Source organism: Salvelinus sp. IW2-2015, linkage group LG16 (genome assembly GCF_002910315.2).
Source record: "Salvelinus sp. IW2-2015 linkage group LG16, ASM291031v2, whole genome shotgun sequence".
NCBI lineage: Eukaryota > Metazoa > Chordata > Actinopteri > Salmoniformes > Salmonidae > Salvelinus > Salvelinus sp. IW2-2015.
Genome location: NC_036856.1, coordinates 29689900 through 29704000, shown reverse-complemented (window position 1 = coordinate 29704000; position 14101 = coordinate 29689900). Strand labels below are relative to the sequence as shown.

General features: G+C 41.0%; 3 protein-coding genes across 6 annotated transcripts in view; 1 reads left to right on the top strand and 2 right to left on the bottom strand.

Annotated features, from left to right (window-relative positions):
* The window catches only part of sec16b (SEC16 homolog B, endoplasmic reticulum export factor), a 34297-nt gene extending 33242 nt beyond the window's left edge, over positions 1–1055 (bottom strand). Inside the window, 1 exon segment of the mRNA XM_024004135.2 lies at positions 1037–1055. The gene's annotated coding sequence lies outside the window, so the exon portion shown is untranslated.
* On the top strand, positions 609–3546 carry LOC111975667 (growth arrest and DNA damage-inducible protein GADD45 alpha-like). The gene is made up of 4 exons (XM_024004157.1): positions 609–772; positions 1072–1173; positions 1378–1591; positions 2644–3546. Exons 1-4 carry the CDS (start codon positions 627–629, stop codon positions 2752–2754), a joined length of 573 nt encoding a protein of 190 aa, XP_023859925.1. The 5' UTR covers positions 609–626; the 3' UTR covers positions 2755–3546.
* Positions 3547–5557: 2011 nt separating this feature from the next.
* Positions 5558–14101, bottom strand: part of gng12b (guanine nucleotide binding protein (G protein), gamma 12b) — a 62286-nt gene continuing 53742 nt past the window's right edge. For 2 of the 4 annotated variants that reach the window (XM_024004165.2, XM_024004164.2), the window contains 2 exons: positions 12431–12539; positions 5558–8367 (listed from right to left, as the gene is read on the bottom strand). In XM_024004165.2, the coding sequence (XP_023859933.1) occupies positions 8242–8367; positions 12431–12523 (219 nt within the window). In that variant the 5' untranslated portion in view covers positions 12524–12539 and the 3' untranslated portion in view covers positions 5558–8241. Of the gene's footprint in view, positions 8368–12430; positions 12540–12794; positions 13117–13546; positions 13673–14101 lie in introns of those variants that run through there. The other 2 variants (XM_024004161.2, XM_024004163.2) reach the window with 2 other exon arrangements.

The window sequence follows — 14101 nt, the reverse complement described above, 5'->3', positions numbered from 1 at the left end:
TCTGTGGACAAATCACTATGGACTTTTGCATAGCTGTTATTATATCAAGTGTATATCAAATATCTTAAAAGAGTGTGCTGACCAAATTTAAATGAGCTATTTCAAGCGAAGGCAAGGAGTTTCAAAACCATAGGCCTTCTGTACACTCTTTGGCAAGGCGTCTTGTATACATCTATGAGATCATTGTTGGAATCACAGCAAATGGAGATAACATCTATTTGATGTGCTCTGCTTGAGTTTCTCCCCACTCATTGGTTGAATCAACGTTGTTTCCACGTGATTTCAGAAAGTTTAGAAYGTTGAATTAGCCTTCAAAGCAAACGGGTATAAAATATGTTGGCTATAATAACAAGTGTAAATAAAAATTATTGTCCACAACTCTGCACACTATCAACAGTCTTGCATTTACCACGAATATACAATGAAATAGTTAGCCACTGATCAATTTCATCGTTTTTCCAGCAGTCGTCGCAGTTTACCAAGGAAGTTACATAGGTGTACTGATACCTTGAGGGGCGCTCTTCATTCACTTGAAACACCGTGAAAATTAGCATGTGACCAATGGGGTTTGATATGCAAATATGAGGCGCTCGAACTCCAACTTCCACGGTGAACTGCGGGGAAATATGAGAAAAAGAGCAGACACACAAGGTCGCGAACTTAACTGGGACGTGAAGAGAGACCATCTGTGGATATCCTGTCTTCAACGTGGATATTTTCTAATGTGCAATATGACTTTTGAGGAAAMCAGCGGAGAAAACTCTACAGAAAGGTAGCTAGCTGAGATTATTTTTTGCAACTTGTTGAAAATTAAAGCTTCAGTTGTCAGCTAAATTTACTTCATTTGGCAAGCGATCCAGTTATAGCAGCTATGTGATGTCAATGTCCCGGTATGCACGAGCGTTTGGCTGAGCATGTCTAAGCTAACCTAGTTAGCTATTTAGTTAGCTAGATAGGTAGGTAGTTATATACTTTCTATAATGTTGCATGCTGACTAAATTTTGATACTTAGTGTTTTGGTCTATGTATCACCCACCATCAATATGCTTCTTTGTTGTTGTGCAACCACAGGATGGATTCGGTGGCTAAAGCACTGGAGGAGGTCCTCAGCTCCGCGTTACCTCAGGGTTGCATCACTGTCGGGGTATACGAGGCAGCCAAGTCACTCAATGTGTAAGTAGATAGCAAATGAAGCACATTCAGCAATATTATTACGTTATTAGCTAGTAATAAATCCATTCTGAAATAACTAAATGCAAGGAGTGAAGTACATTATGTTTCAATATATTCTTACGCAATGAAACTAATAAACATTCTGGCAACTAAATTAATATATACTGCTTGTTTAACAAATTGTGTTGTCATTTAAATCATCAGTGACCCGGATAATGTGGTGTTGTGCCTCCTGGCTACGGACGAGGAACAGGTAGAAGACGTGGCCCTCCAGATCCACTTTACCCTTATCCAGGCGTTCTGCTGCGAGAACGACATCAACATCCTGCGGGTCAGCAACATGAGGCGCCTCGCTGAGATCCTTGGAGGAGTGAAGCCAGGGGGAGAGCCAATGGACATGCACTGTGTACTAGTTACTGTATGTGTCATTACATTATTCATACTCCCCATATCCCTGCACTAAACAGTGCTAGACCTTTATATCAGTTACTCAGCTGGTGTCTCTGCAGGTGTGGCACTTTTAACCTGGACCGAGTTCATTATGCCAGCTAGGTTATTAAACATTATTTGTGGATGCTAAAGATTTGCAGGTCAAGAGCATTGAATACAGAATCAAAGGCCTAGATGCGTACAAATATTTGATTTTAATGGCCACAACATCTGGTCTAGTAGTTTTATGTCTTCATTCATTGCTCTGCTCTTTTAGATTTAATCCAGCTGACTGCAGCCACCTGATCTGTAGTGATGTGGGTTGCGTAGTGGTCTGACGTAGCTTACGCTGGCTGCAATACTGCAAGTGATCTAAAAATAAATAAAGCTGAGCTCATAGGAGAAAGAGGATGAATGATTGCATGTTTGCAGAGCGATTCTTAGAATGCAGAAGTCAGCATGGAGACATTTTTATGCCCTGCTCATACACTTCCTTAGTAGTGATCTGATCTATGAAGCACACTAGCAGGCCATACAGATCATATAGGATCTTAATTTGATCCCCCTGTTGCAGAACCTTCCTGCAATTCAAGAAATGTAAAACTTGTAATGTATTTGAGGTTTAAAAAGGCTTCTCAAGTTTAGTCATTTCTACTTGTATCAACCCCTACAAAAATGTCTATTAATTATAATCCACATAATACTTTACATTTCCTGTTGCTGCAGGAATATTTTTCCTGCTGTAGCAAACTGGCTCTACTTGTCACTGTAACCACACCAGTTGCAGAGAACCCTTATCTTATTATGGTTGTTAGAAATGACTTTTTATCCCTATATTTGATGAATACATTTAGAAAGCACAGCAGTAGATGTGTGCGGATTAACTGTGTGAGCAGTTATGGTAACCATACTCACTTGCAGAGAACCCCTTAGGCCTAACTGATTAGGGTTGTTCTTACACATTTATTAGGTCTGTATTTGAATGCATACGTTTTTAGAAAGCAGCATTAGCCTGACTGTGTTTTCCCTTCCTCTTCACAGAACCCCCAGTTGACCACATGGAAGGACCCAGCTCTGAGCAAAGTGAATCTCTTCTGTAGAGACAGTCGAATCCTGGACCAGTGGGTTCCCATTATCAACCTACCTGACTGATGACTCTACCCATGTTGTGCACTTTATATGGAAACATTGCACACTGCACTAGATCTGTGTAATAACCCCTTTGTTGGACCTCTCATGAACAACCTTGATTCTGCCAGAGGAAGATAGAGGACCAGGACATCTCCCAGAAAATAACAACAAAATCTCCAACTCCAACAAAACTTGCTGGATCAGTGTGGATTGTAATGCAGAGGTTTCAGCTGAGGAAGAGTGATTCAGCGTTCTGGGTTCCAAGACTGCCATGGTAACAATGATGACTGTAATTACAAGGCAACGGTTGGTCATTGGTATGACTGTGCCCTCCTTGCCGGGAAGAAAGCCATTACAGGAAGCTGAATCATGTGAGCACACACAGCAGAACACACTAGACAAAGGTGGCGGTGAGCAGAGCAGAGAACACTAGGCAGCAGGGGATTGGAATCTACTGGAGGATCAGACAACTGACTCCAAGGACTGGACCGGACTCCATTTAACCGGACAGGATTTTACTGAACTGGACTGGAGTAGTCTGGACTACAGGTTGGATAATGCCTCAAGGAAAGTGGACAAATCTCAACTGTAATTTATATGATGTTGATCATCTCAGAATTTTTGTTTTGAGAATTATTTAAATAAAAAAGGGAAGATATTGTCAGGACAAAGCAATGTATTGTCTTAAACATTAACTTGTTGTTTTGTTTTAATTAATATGTTTGCGTTAATTTAATTAATTGTATTTATGTTGCAATGTTCATCAACAGCTACCTTTGTGGAGAAATAAACTGAACTGAACTAAACATTTAATTGTTTTGCTTGTTTGGAATTAATGCAGTGAGTTATGGGTATAATTCTGCAGGTTTTTGATTAACCTGTAAGCAACATCACTCACAGGACTAATAATACCTCTCTGTCAAGGCAGTGGAAAACGGGCTTTGAACAAGGATTCTGTTTGCACCAAGCTTGGTCAAAGAGGCTTTTCACCGAGGTCGCTAGATAATTCAGTGAGGTCACTAGATAATTCAGCACAATTCCAGCTGCAGCACCTTTTGTCATTTCTCGTAGGTAGTGTTTTTTTTCTCAGCTGCAGGTGTTMACTGCAAGCCTCAGTTCAGGGGAATGGAATGGCATGCAACACTTTCAAGTGATCTTTCATATTCAGCTGAATAAAGAAAGGTGCACTGTTTAACCGGGTGCAAAAAGCTAGTACATAGTTTTGCGTGTATTTATTATGTAACATACACCATGTCTCAACAATACATCACTCCATTGACACCAATGGTAAACACTACAGTGTTGGTTATTTACATCCAAGGACACAAAGCCCATGTAACAACAGTTCCACACCCTGCATTCACATCAAAAATGTTTTATAAAAACGTCACACAGGAGGGAGAAGGAGAATTTCCACATACATATAGTTTCCTTGTGTGATGAGCAGCATCAGGGTGTTTGTGTGATCACCATGACAACCCTTGCTGTCACCGAGGCCCTCTGTTCGAACACAGAAACACCCTCTGTTCAAACACCTGTCAGGGACAAAAATAGCCAGAGAGGAAAGAAAATATATATTACTAACCAGCACACTCAGAGGACACCAGAAGTGATTGTGTGTGTGTGTGCAGCAGAGCAAAGCAGGGGGACAAAGCCCTCAAAGAGCAGCTGATGAAACAATGTGTGTGACTGAGTCAAGGCCCATTCACACCCTCACAGTGGGGGTACTACTGACCACTGATTTCATCATGGCTATAAATAGACCCTATGAATGGAGGTGATGCAATCACACTCACAGTGACGCACTGATAGTAATAATAGTGTTACTAATTAGAAGGCAACACAAGCAGTGCAGGCTGTTAACCACAAACCACCTAATGTCACGTCAGCATGATGACCTGAAATGTAGCTGTACTCCTGTGGCATCTTAACACAATGGAGCATTCAATGATACATTTTTGTAATTTAGCTTTCCCAACCTTTCCGGGGGCCATAACCACACATTTTACTGGTTGGTAGGTGTTCAAATACTTATGTCATGCAATAAAATGCAAATTAATTACTTAAAAATCATACAATGTGATTTTCTAGATTTTTGTTTTAGATTCCGTCTCTCACAGTTGAAGTGTACCTATGATAAAAATTGCAGACCTCTACATGCTTTGTAAGTAGGAAAACCTGCAAAATCGGCAGTGTATCAAATACTTGTTCTCCCCACTGTATATGGCCTGACCTGGTTTTTGCCTGTAACATCAGACCCTGAGAGAGAGAGAAAGAGAGACTGACAGACAGAGAGACAGAKAGAGAGAAAGGCCACTGAAGCACAGGGATCGTTACATAACAACCAGACCTGCCTGGACATTGGGGCAGAGAACAGGACAAAATATGGCAGAAATCAGAGCAAAATGGGAATGTTTACAGATAGGTGACTCACTGACGTGGCACTAGCTAGTCTATTAGTGGTTTTGACAATTCAACAATCTATCCTCTCCACTTGTTCAAATGTATCTGATAATCATTGTAAGACAAGTATTTTTTTCTACACACTTTTTATTGTGCCAGATGCATTTACAAATCACTACTAAATCATTAAAATTGTGTATTTAAATAAATTCATTAASATCTACTAAATTTAAGAAGGCAAAATTGGGAATAAAATTGTAATCACTTGAAATAGGAAATATATCCACATAGACAGTACGTACTAGAGACCAAATTAGCATCCGGTATGTGTCACAGAGGTAAATAAACATGTTTTTCTTTAAAACTGCAAAATCCATTTGCAACATGAATTAAGTTGGCAAAAATCAATGCAGCACATGCATCAAAATACCACAGGCCTTTTATTGTAAATGTAAATGGAGTGACATAACAGTGAGAAGAAGCAAGTGCAGAAACACATCATACAGGAACACGCAACTTTAAGCRAGCTTTCAAAGCCACACAGAATATAATCTCTTGTGGACAGACTACTTAACGTAAATAGTATTTTACGTGAGATTTTCGATTGTAGGTTGCCAAGATTACACAGAATATGGAGGCAAATAGCCTACTATGAGGGGACATTTCAGTTGGTGCTGCCGTCTGTCTCTATATATAGCAGTCTATAGTAATTATAGGCTTTAACCCACAGGTGTAAGAGCAACTTATTGTATTGCCAATAATGATACTGACAGATGAATAGCGACAAGCACTTCAAAGATGTGCTCCCTGCATCCACTGGGAATGTATTGATTCAGTTGTTCACAGTATTAGTATAGTGTTGTTTGAGGAGTGTGGCTAAAAAGGTGTAGTGAGATGTAGAAACGAGACTACTTTAATACTAAGGCCCTGGCTGGTTAAGCTGGGTCATGTTCATAAGGTAGAAAACAAAGCGAACCAGGCATGTACTACCTGAACTTGTCTAATTGTTTTAGTTTTCGGTTTTGCTATTGTCCGCCCTAATGAACACGACCATGGTCTCCGAGTTGCCTTTGACAGTCACGTGCACAGACAAAAACAAATATTCTCCCAAACACACAATAACAATTATTATTCAACGCATGACCATTCTGAGAGTTGAAAAGAAGACAATGGAGCAGCTATTGTAAACATGGAATGTTCACACTCAAGAAGAGATCATAATAACAGTTGTCACAAATTTCATGTTGGATCACAGAATCCCTGTCAGAATAGAAGTCGTACATCTATCAATAAAAAGTTATTACAGTGAAACACTTTAAAAGCACTGGCAATAAAATACAAATCAGAAAACCTTTACATTTCTAGCTTGGTACCAGATCTGTTTGTGCTCTTGCTTACTCCATTGATGTCCTTGTCAAGCCAGTTTTTATCTTTGTTTGCCACTACAATGTGTGAAGGAGTTGGCATGATAGCACAAACAGATTAGCATCCAGTTTCCTCTGGTGCTGGTACAGATGTAGGATCGTAATTTGAGCAGTTTTTCACAGCAGGAAAATAATCCTGCAGCAACAGGAAATGTGAATTATTATGTGGATTATAGTTAATGGACATTTTTGATAAATTTTTAGTTAGGGCAAATCCAATCTGACATTTTAAAGTGAAAATTACAAACTTTAGAACCTTTTTAAAACCTCAAAAACACTGCAAGTTTGCTGTGCAGGAAATGTCCTGTAACAACAGGGTGATCAAATTACGATCCTACATCTGTACATTGGATAGACGTGATTGTGATCTTAACTTCTTCTCCTTCAGCCAAGTAGAGACATCATTATGGAACAACAACTTTTACATCAATTGTAAGGCATAGTAAAATCATTTAAAGGGGTTACATGGTATCTGCAACACTTCATATTGATGCTACATTACCTATCTACTGTACTACATACAAATAAGACAACTATGCAAAGTCACAAAGTTTGGTTTCTAAGGCAAAGGCATGGCAAATTCACAAGAGATAAATATTAGTATTAAAGTTTAAAGAGTCATTCTTTCATAACAAAAGACATAGAAGTGGGATAGTTCGAATCTACCCCCACCTGAAAATGAAACGATCTCTGACATCTTTGCAGAAACAAAACAATGCTGGTTAAACCTGCCAGTTCATGAGGCTATTGCTGCAAGCCATACACTTTCCCTTACAAAACGACAGGCACCCTCTCCTGTTGTGACGGGACATTCACAGTCTGAGTCCCAAATGGCACCCTTTTCCCTTCAGAGCACACATTTTAACCAGGGCCCATAGGGCTCTGATCAAAAGTGGTTCACTCTATAGGGAATAGGGCGCCATTTGGGACACASACATAGCTTACCAGACCATCAGCACTGGTTTTAGAGTCCTCCTGTGTCATGGGACTGGGTGATTTACATCATGGGGTTATTACAGGCTTATCAGTAATATACAAACTAGACTGATTGTTTCCCAAAGAAGCTACTGTGTGGGGACTGATGACGCAATCAGGAGCTGAAAGGTTTAACTAGAGTGTGGTGCAAGTGCAATGCTTTATACTTTTGGGCCATTGGCATTATTTATGCTCTGGCTGATGTGAACATTACAGAGTTGGGAACCCCTAGTTTAAACCAAGCTAGTATTTAGTCTGCATAACATGAGATAACAATCTAAAAGAACACCAGTCTCTGTTGAGAGGAGCCTCAGAATGAGCTTTCATTCTTTCATGACTGATTGAACTAAACTAAAACATTGTTTCTGGGTTACCAATGACCTGTTACATTTTGGCTCATGGTGCTATTTGGTCTTAGTTGTATCTGATGAAGAGAGAGCACACCAATGATTCTGATCCTACCAAAATGGCACTTGTTTATAAGAGTCCAAAAATGGCACCCTATTCCCTATATAGTGCACCATTTTTTTACCAGAGCCCTATGGGCCCTAGGATAACATTTGGGAATCAACCGAAAGCACAAGGAAATAGGGGGAGTGGGGCTGGGCTGGCCTTAAGGCAAATAGTGTATCGGTATTAATGTCATATTTCTCTCTATAAAATAATATACAAATAAAAAAGCAAAGAGATTTCAGCTGTCCCGCTACTATAATATAGTGCACGGCTTCTTGTCTTTGAAGGGGTTTTCAGAGGCTGGGATGCCCATGAGTAGAGGGTCGTATTTAGCATGTTCTCCACAATAGTGCATCAGGTCTGCTGAGGCCTTGGACACCTACGGGAGAGAATCATACAGCAGGTTACTATCGRCCTCAGATGAACACAAAGAAACAGTCAGGTGGCTCACCAAGGAATGTWGTTTGTGTCCCTGAGAGATGCACATCCTTGGTAAAGACTGACTACCCTAAATCGATCCTCAACAGTTTATGTAGTGGAAATATACACTTGCTTACTACTTATTATGAACCAATGTACTGGGGATGCATTCTAAATCTGACCACAACTCCATTTTGCTCAATCCCTTCCTATAGGCCGAAAATCAAACAGGAAGTACCCATGCTAAGGACTATTCAACGCTGGTCTGACCAATCGGAATCCACGCTTCAAGATTGTTTTGATCACGCGGACTGGGATATGTTCCGGGTAGCCTCAGAGAATAATATAGACGTATACGCTGATTCGGTGAGTGAGTTTATAAGGAAGTGTATAGAAGATATTGTACCTACTGTGACTATTAAAACCTACCCTAACCAGAAACCGTGGATAGAGGGCAGCATTCACGCAAAACTGAAAGTGCGTACCACTGCATTTAACCATGGCAAGGCGACTGGGAATATGGCCGAATACAGAGTAGTCATTCCCTCCGCAAAGCAATCCAACAAGCAAAATGTCAGCATAGAGACAAAGTGGAGTTGCAATTCAATGGCTCAGACACGAGACGTATGTGGCAGGTTCTACAGACAATCACGGACTACAAAAGGAAAACCAGCCACGTCACGGACACCGACACCGACATCTTGCTTCCAGATAAACTAAACACTTTCTTTGCCCACTTTGAGGATAATACAGTACCACCGACGCGGCCCGCTACCAAGGACTGTGGGCTCTCCTTCTCCGTGGCTGATGTGAGTAAGACATTTAAATGTGTTAACCCTCGCAAGGCTGCCGGCCCAGATGGCATCTCTAGCCGCGTCCTCAGAGCATGCGCAGACCAGCTGGCTAGTGTGTTTACAGACATATTCAATCTCTCCCTATCCCAGTCTGCTGTCCCCACATGTTTCAAGATGGCAACCATTRTTCCTGTACCCAAGAATGCAAAGGTAACTGAACTAAATTACTATCGCCCCGTAGCACTCACTTCTATCATCATGAAGTGCTTTGAAAGACTAGTCAAGGATCATATCACCTCCACCTTACCTGACGACACAACAGTAGTAGGCTTGATTACCAACAACGAGACAGCCTACAGGGAGGTGGTGAGGGCTCTCGGAGTGTGGTGTCAAGAAAATAACCTCTCACTCAACGTCAAAGGAGATGATCGTGGACTCCAGGAAACAGCAGAGGGAGCACCCCCCTATCCACATCGACAGGAGAGCAGTGGAGAAGGTGGAAAGTTTTAAGTTCCTCTGCGTACATATCACTGACAAACTGAAATGGTCCAGCCACATAGACAGTGTGGTGAAGAAGGCACAACAGTGCCTCAGACACAACAGTGCCTCTTCAACCTCAGGAGGCTGAAGAAATTTGGCTCCCCACCTAAAACCCTCACAAACTTTTACAGATGCACAATTGAGAGCATCCTGTCAGGCTGTATCACCGCCTAGTACGGCAACTGCACCACCCACAACCGCAGGGCTCTCAAGAGGGTGGTGGGGTCTGCACAATGCATCACCGGGGGCAAAGTACCTGACCTCCAGGACATCTACAGCACCCGATGTCACAGGAAGGCCAAAAAGATCATCAAGGACAACAACCACCCGAGCCCCTGCCTGTTCACCCCGGTACCATCCAGAAGGCGAGGTCAGTACAGGTGCATCAAAGCTGGGACCGAGAGACTGATAAACAGCTTTTACCTCAAGGCCATCAGACTGTTAAACAGCCATCACTAGCACAGAGAGACTGCTGCCTACATACAGAATTGAAATCATTGGCCACTTTAATAAACGGAACACTAGTCACTTTAATAAAGCCACTTTAACTTCTTATCGCTGGGGGCAGTATTGAGTAGCTTGGATGAATAAGGTGCCCAGAGTAAACTGCCTGCTACTCAGTCCCAGAAGCTAAGATATGCATATCATTAGTAGATTTGATAAAAACACTCTGAAGTTTCTAAAAACTGTTTGAATGATGTATGTAAGTATAACAAACTCATATGGCAGGAAAAACCTGAGAAAAAACCAACCCGGAAGTGGGAAATCTGAGTTGTAGGTTTTGCCCTATCCAATAATACAGTGTCTATGGTGGTCATATTGCACTTCCTAAGGCGTTCACTAGATGTCAACAGTCTTTAGAACCTTGTTTGATGCTCTACTGTGAATGATGAGGGAATAAGAGCTGATTGAGTCAGGTGTTCTGCACAGCAGTTGGCGCGCACCCCGTGAGAGTTAGCTGCGTTCCATCGCATTTCTACAGACAAAGGAATTCCCGGTTGAAAACATTATTGAAGATTTATGTTAAAAACATCCTAAAGATTATTTCTATACATCGTTTGACATATTTCTACGAACTGGAATGGAATGGTTGACTTTTCCGTCTGGCCTGCGCGTCATCAATTTGGATTTTTGGAACTAAACGCGCCAACAAAAAAGAGGTATTTGGACATAAATTATGGACGTATCGAACAAAACAAAAATTTATTGTGGAACGGGATTCACTGGGAGGGTGCATTCTGATGAAGATCATCAAAGGTAATGAATATTATATAATGCTTATTTCTGACTTCTGTTGACTCCACCACATGGCGGTACCTGTATGGCATGTTTTTTATCTGAGCGCCGTACTCAGATATTGCATGGTGTCTTTTTCAGTTTAAAAAAAAAATTGAAATCTGACACAGACGGTTGCCATTAAGGAAAAGTTTATCTAAAGTACATGTTATAATACTTGTATCTTTAATCAATGTTTATTATGAGTATTTCTGTAAATTGATGTGGCCTCTGCAAAATACCTGAGTTTTGGGAGGCAAAACATTACTGAACATAAACGGGCCAATGTAAACTAAGATTTTTGGATAAAATATGAACTTTATCGAACAAAACATACATGTATTGTGTAACATGAAGTCCTATGAGTGTCATCTGATGAAGATCATCAAAGGTTAGTGATTAATTTTATCTCTATTTCTGCTTTTTATGACTCCTCTCTTGGCTGGAAAAATGGCTGTGTTTTTCTGTGACTTAGGTACTGATCTAACAAATCAGATGGTGCTTTCGTCATAAAAACCTTTTTGAAATCGGACACTGTGGGATTAACAACAAGTTTATCTTTAAAATGTGGTAAAAAATACGTGATGTTGAGGAATTTTAATTATGAGATTTCTGTTGTTTGAATTTGGCGCCCTGCACTTTCACTGGCTGTTGTCAAGTCAATCCCGTTAACGGGATCTCAGCCATAAGAGGTTTTAATAATGTTTACATATCTCGCATTACTCATCTCGTATGTACACTAATGTTCAAAAGTTTGGGGACACTTAGAAATGTCCTTGTTTTTGAAAGCAAAGCACACATTTAATAGACAAAAGAAGGCCAGCATCCCAGAGTCGCCTCTTCACTGTTGACGTTGAGACTGGTGTTTTGCGGGTACTTTTTAATGAAGCTGCCAGTTGAGGACTTGTCTGTAGCCTTTTAAAATTATAAACTTGGATTAGCTAACACAACGTGCCATTGGAACACAGGAGTGATGGTTGCTGATAATGGGCCTCTGTACGCCTATGTAGATATTCCATAAAAAAATCTGCCGTTTCCAGCTACAATAGTCATTTACAACATTAACCATGTCTACACTGTATTTCGGATCAATTTGATGTTATTTTAATGGACTTTTCTTTTTCAAAAACAAGGAAATTTCTAAGTGACCCCAAACTTTTGAACGGTAGTGTATATACTGTATTCTATACAATCTATTGCATCTTAGCCTATGCCGCTCTGACATTGCTCATCCATATATTTATATATTCTTATTCCATTCCTTTACTTAGATTTGTGTGTATTAGGTATTTGTTGTGGAATTGTTAAAGAGAAGGTCAGCGAAGGCAGTTCTTGCAGGATGAAAAATGTAATATCATATACGTACAGTCTATTTAGGTCATTCAAGTTATGGGTTATGTTTGAGAAGCATACCTTAATCCTCTCAATGCTGGCCTCTATTCTCAGCTGCTGGACTGTCCTCCTGGCATGGGCTATGTTATTGGAACTCTGCATCTTTGAAGACATGATGGTCTTCACACACCTGTGTTAAAACACACATACTGGACTCAGTACTGTATAACACTATGGAAAAGAATGACTGACAATAAATGAATGAATTAATACATGAATATTGTGGCAATTTTTCTGTGTGGCTTTATCTGGAAAAACTAAAGAAAAGCACAATAAACCATCATTAAGTCATAATTTGTACATCCRTATAGGGCAGCAGAACAGACAGTCCCTGTATAACAGTCTCATAAAAGATATCCCAGCTACATCAGCAGGCACTTCTTACATCTTTGTAAAGCAGATGGTGTGTTGGAGAATAACCCAAGATGGTTAAGTGCCAGGAACAGAACTTTGACAAGCTGTCTAAGCTGTCKAAGCTGTTACTCCACTGTCCTTCCTCTCCAGAGTAACTTTCCAAAAGTGACAGTCGGAAGTTAATCTGCAATTTACTACTCAACCAACAACCTACAAACAAGCTAACACACATAATCACGCACAGACTGGCATAGACGAAAGTGGTTGCACAACCCACACACAACATGGGAAGTCTGCATTGGTCTTAGCATTGCACGGTATACCAAAACTTAGGTAGTATTTCAATACAAAAAAATAACATTCGATACTTCTGTCAAATGTGTCTCACGTGATTGAGAGGATCAAGTCTGTGTATGCAGCCCCTTCATAGCGTGAAGAGCAAAGTGCCTGCTCCACTCCATTCATTGCTAGAGCTGTCTGGGCTGCATTGTTAGCTCCCCACTCATGCTGCACAGAAATTAACACACTTCAATAATGCAACACGGCATGTAGAAGTGTTGAAACTGTTCACAAAACAATGTCCATACAGGCTAGAACAATGCAAGACGATACCGGTAGYTTCCGGTTTTAATTGTAGGCTAATGTTCCTTGCTAGCTTACAGCTGAAGCAACATCAATTCACTACCCTAGCTTTGTTTGTGCAAACCATACTGCAAAATATGCTGATTTCAAAGCTGATTGATTGTCACAAAAAACTTTGTTAATTCACTTCATCTCCCTCACCACCAAAAACTCATTCACTTCTTCACTCCCTCGCTTCCAGTCTGGTTTCCAGTAGAATCCAATAGTGTGTGATTGCGGGCTGCAATTCGGGGTGTTCCTGTATGTGGGCATACAGGAACACCCTTGAGCATCCCATTGGTTCCTTCATAAACATCCCCCCTCGAGCATCCCATTGGTTCCTGCATAAATGCCCCCCCTCGATCATGACATCTTCATGCTTGTGTTACACTTTTGAATGTGGGTCAAAAGGAAAATACAAGCATTATCGCCCCCGCCTCCTATGTACTGGAGTCCTCCTTACTAGCTAGTGGGAGGCAGGGGCAACACCGGTAGACAGTGTCCTTCGCTCTTGCCTGCCGAACACCTGCCCTCACATTCGTTAAGAGAACTGCGGAAAAACAGTGCCCGACATGCAAGGGCAAAGGATACTGTCTACCGGTCTCCCCGCCTCCCGCTAGCTACTCCGGTATGTGGGAGGCAGGGGAGCGACACCGTGTGTTAGATAACTAGCTAGCTTGTTAGTTAGCGACACCGTGTAATAGCTTGCTAGTTAGC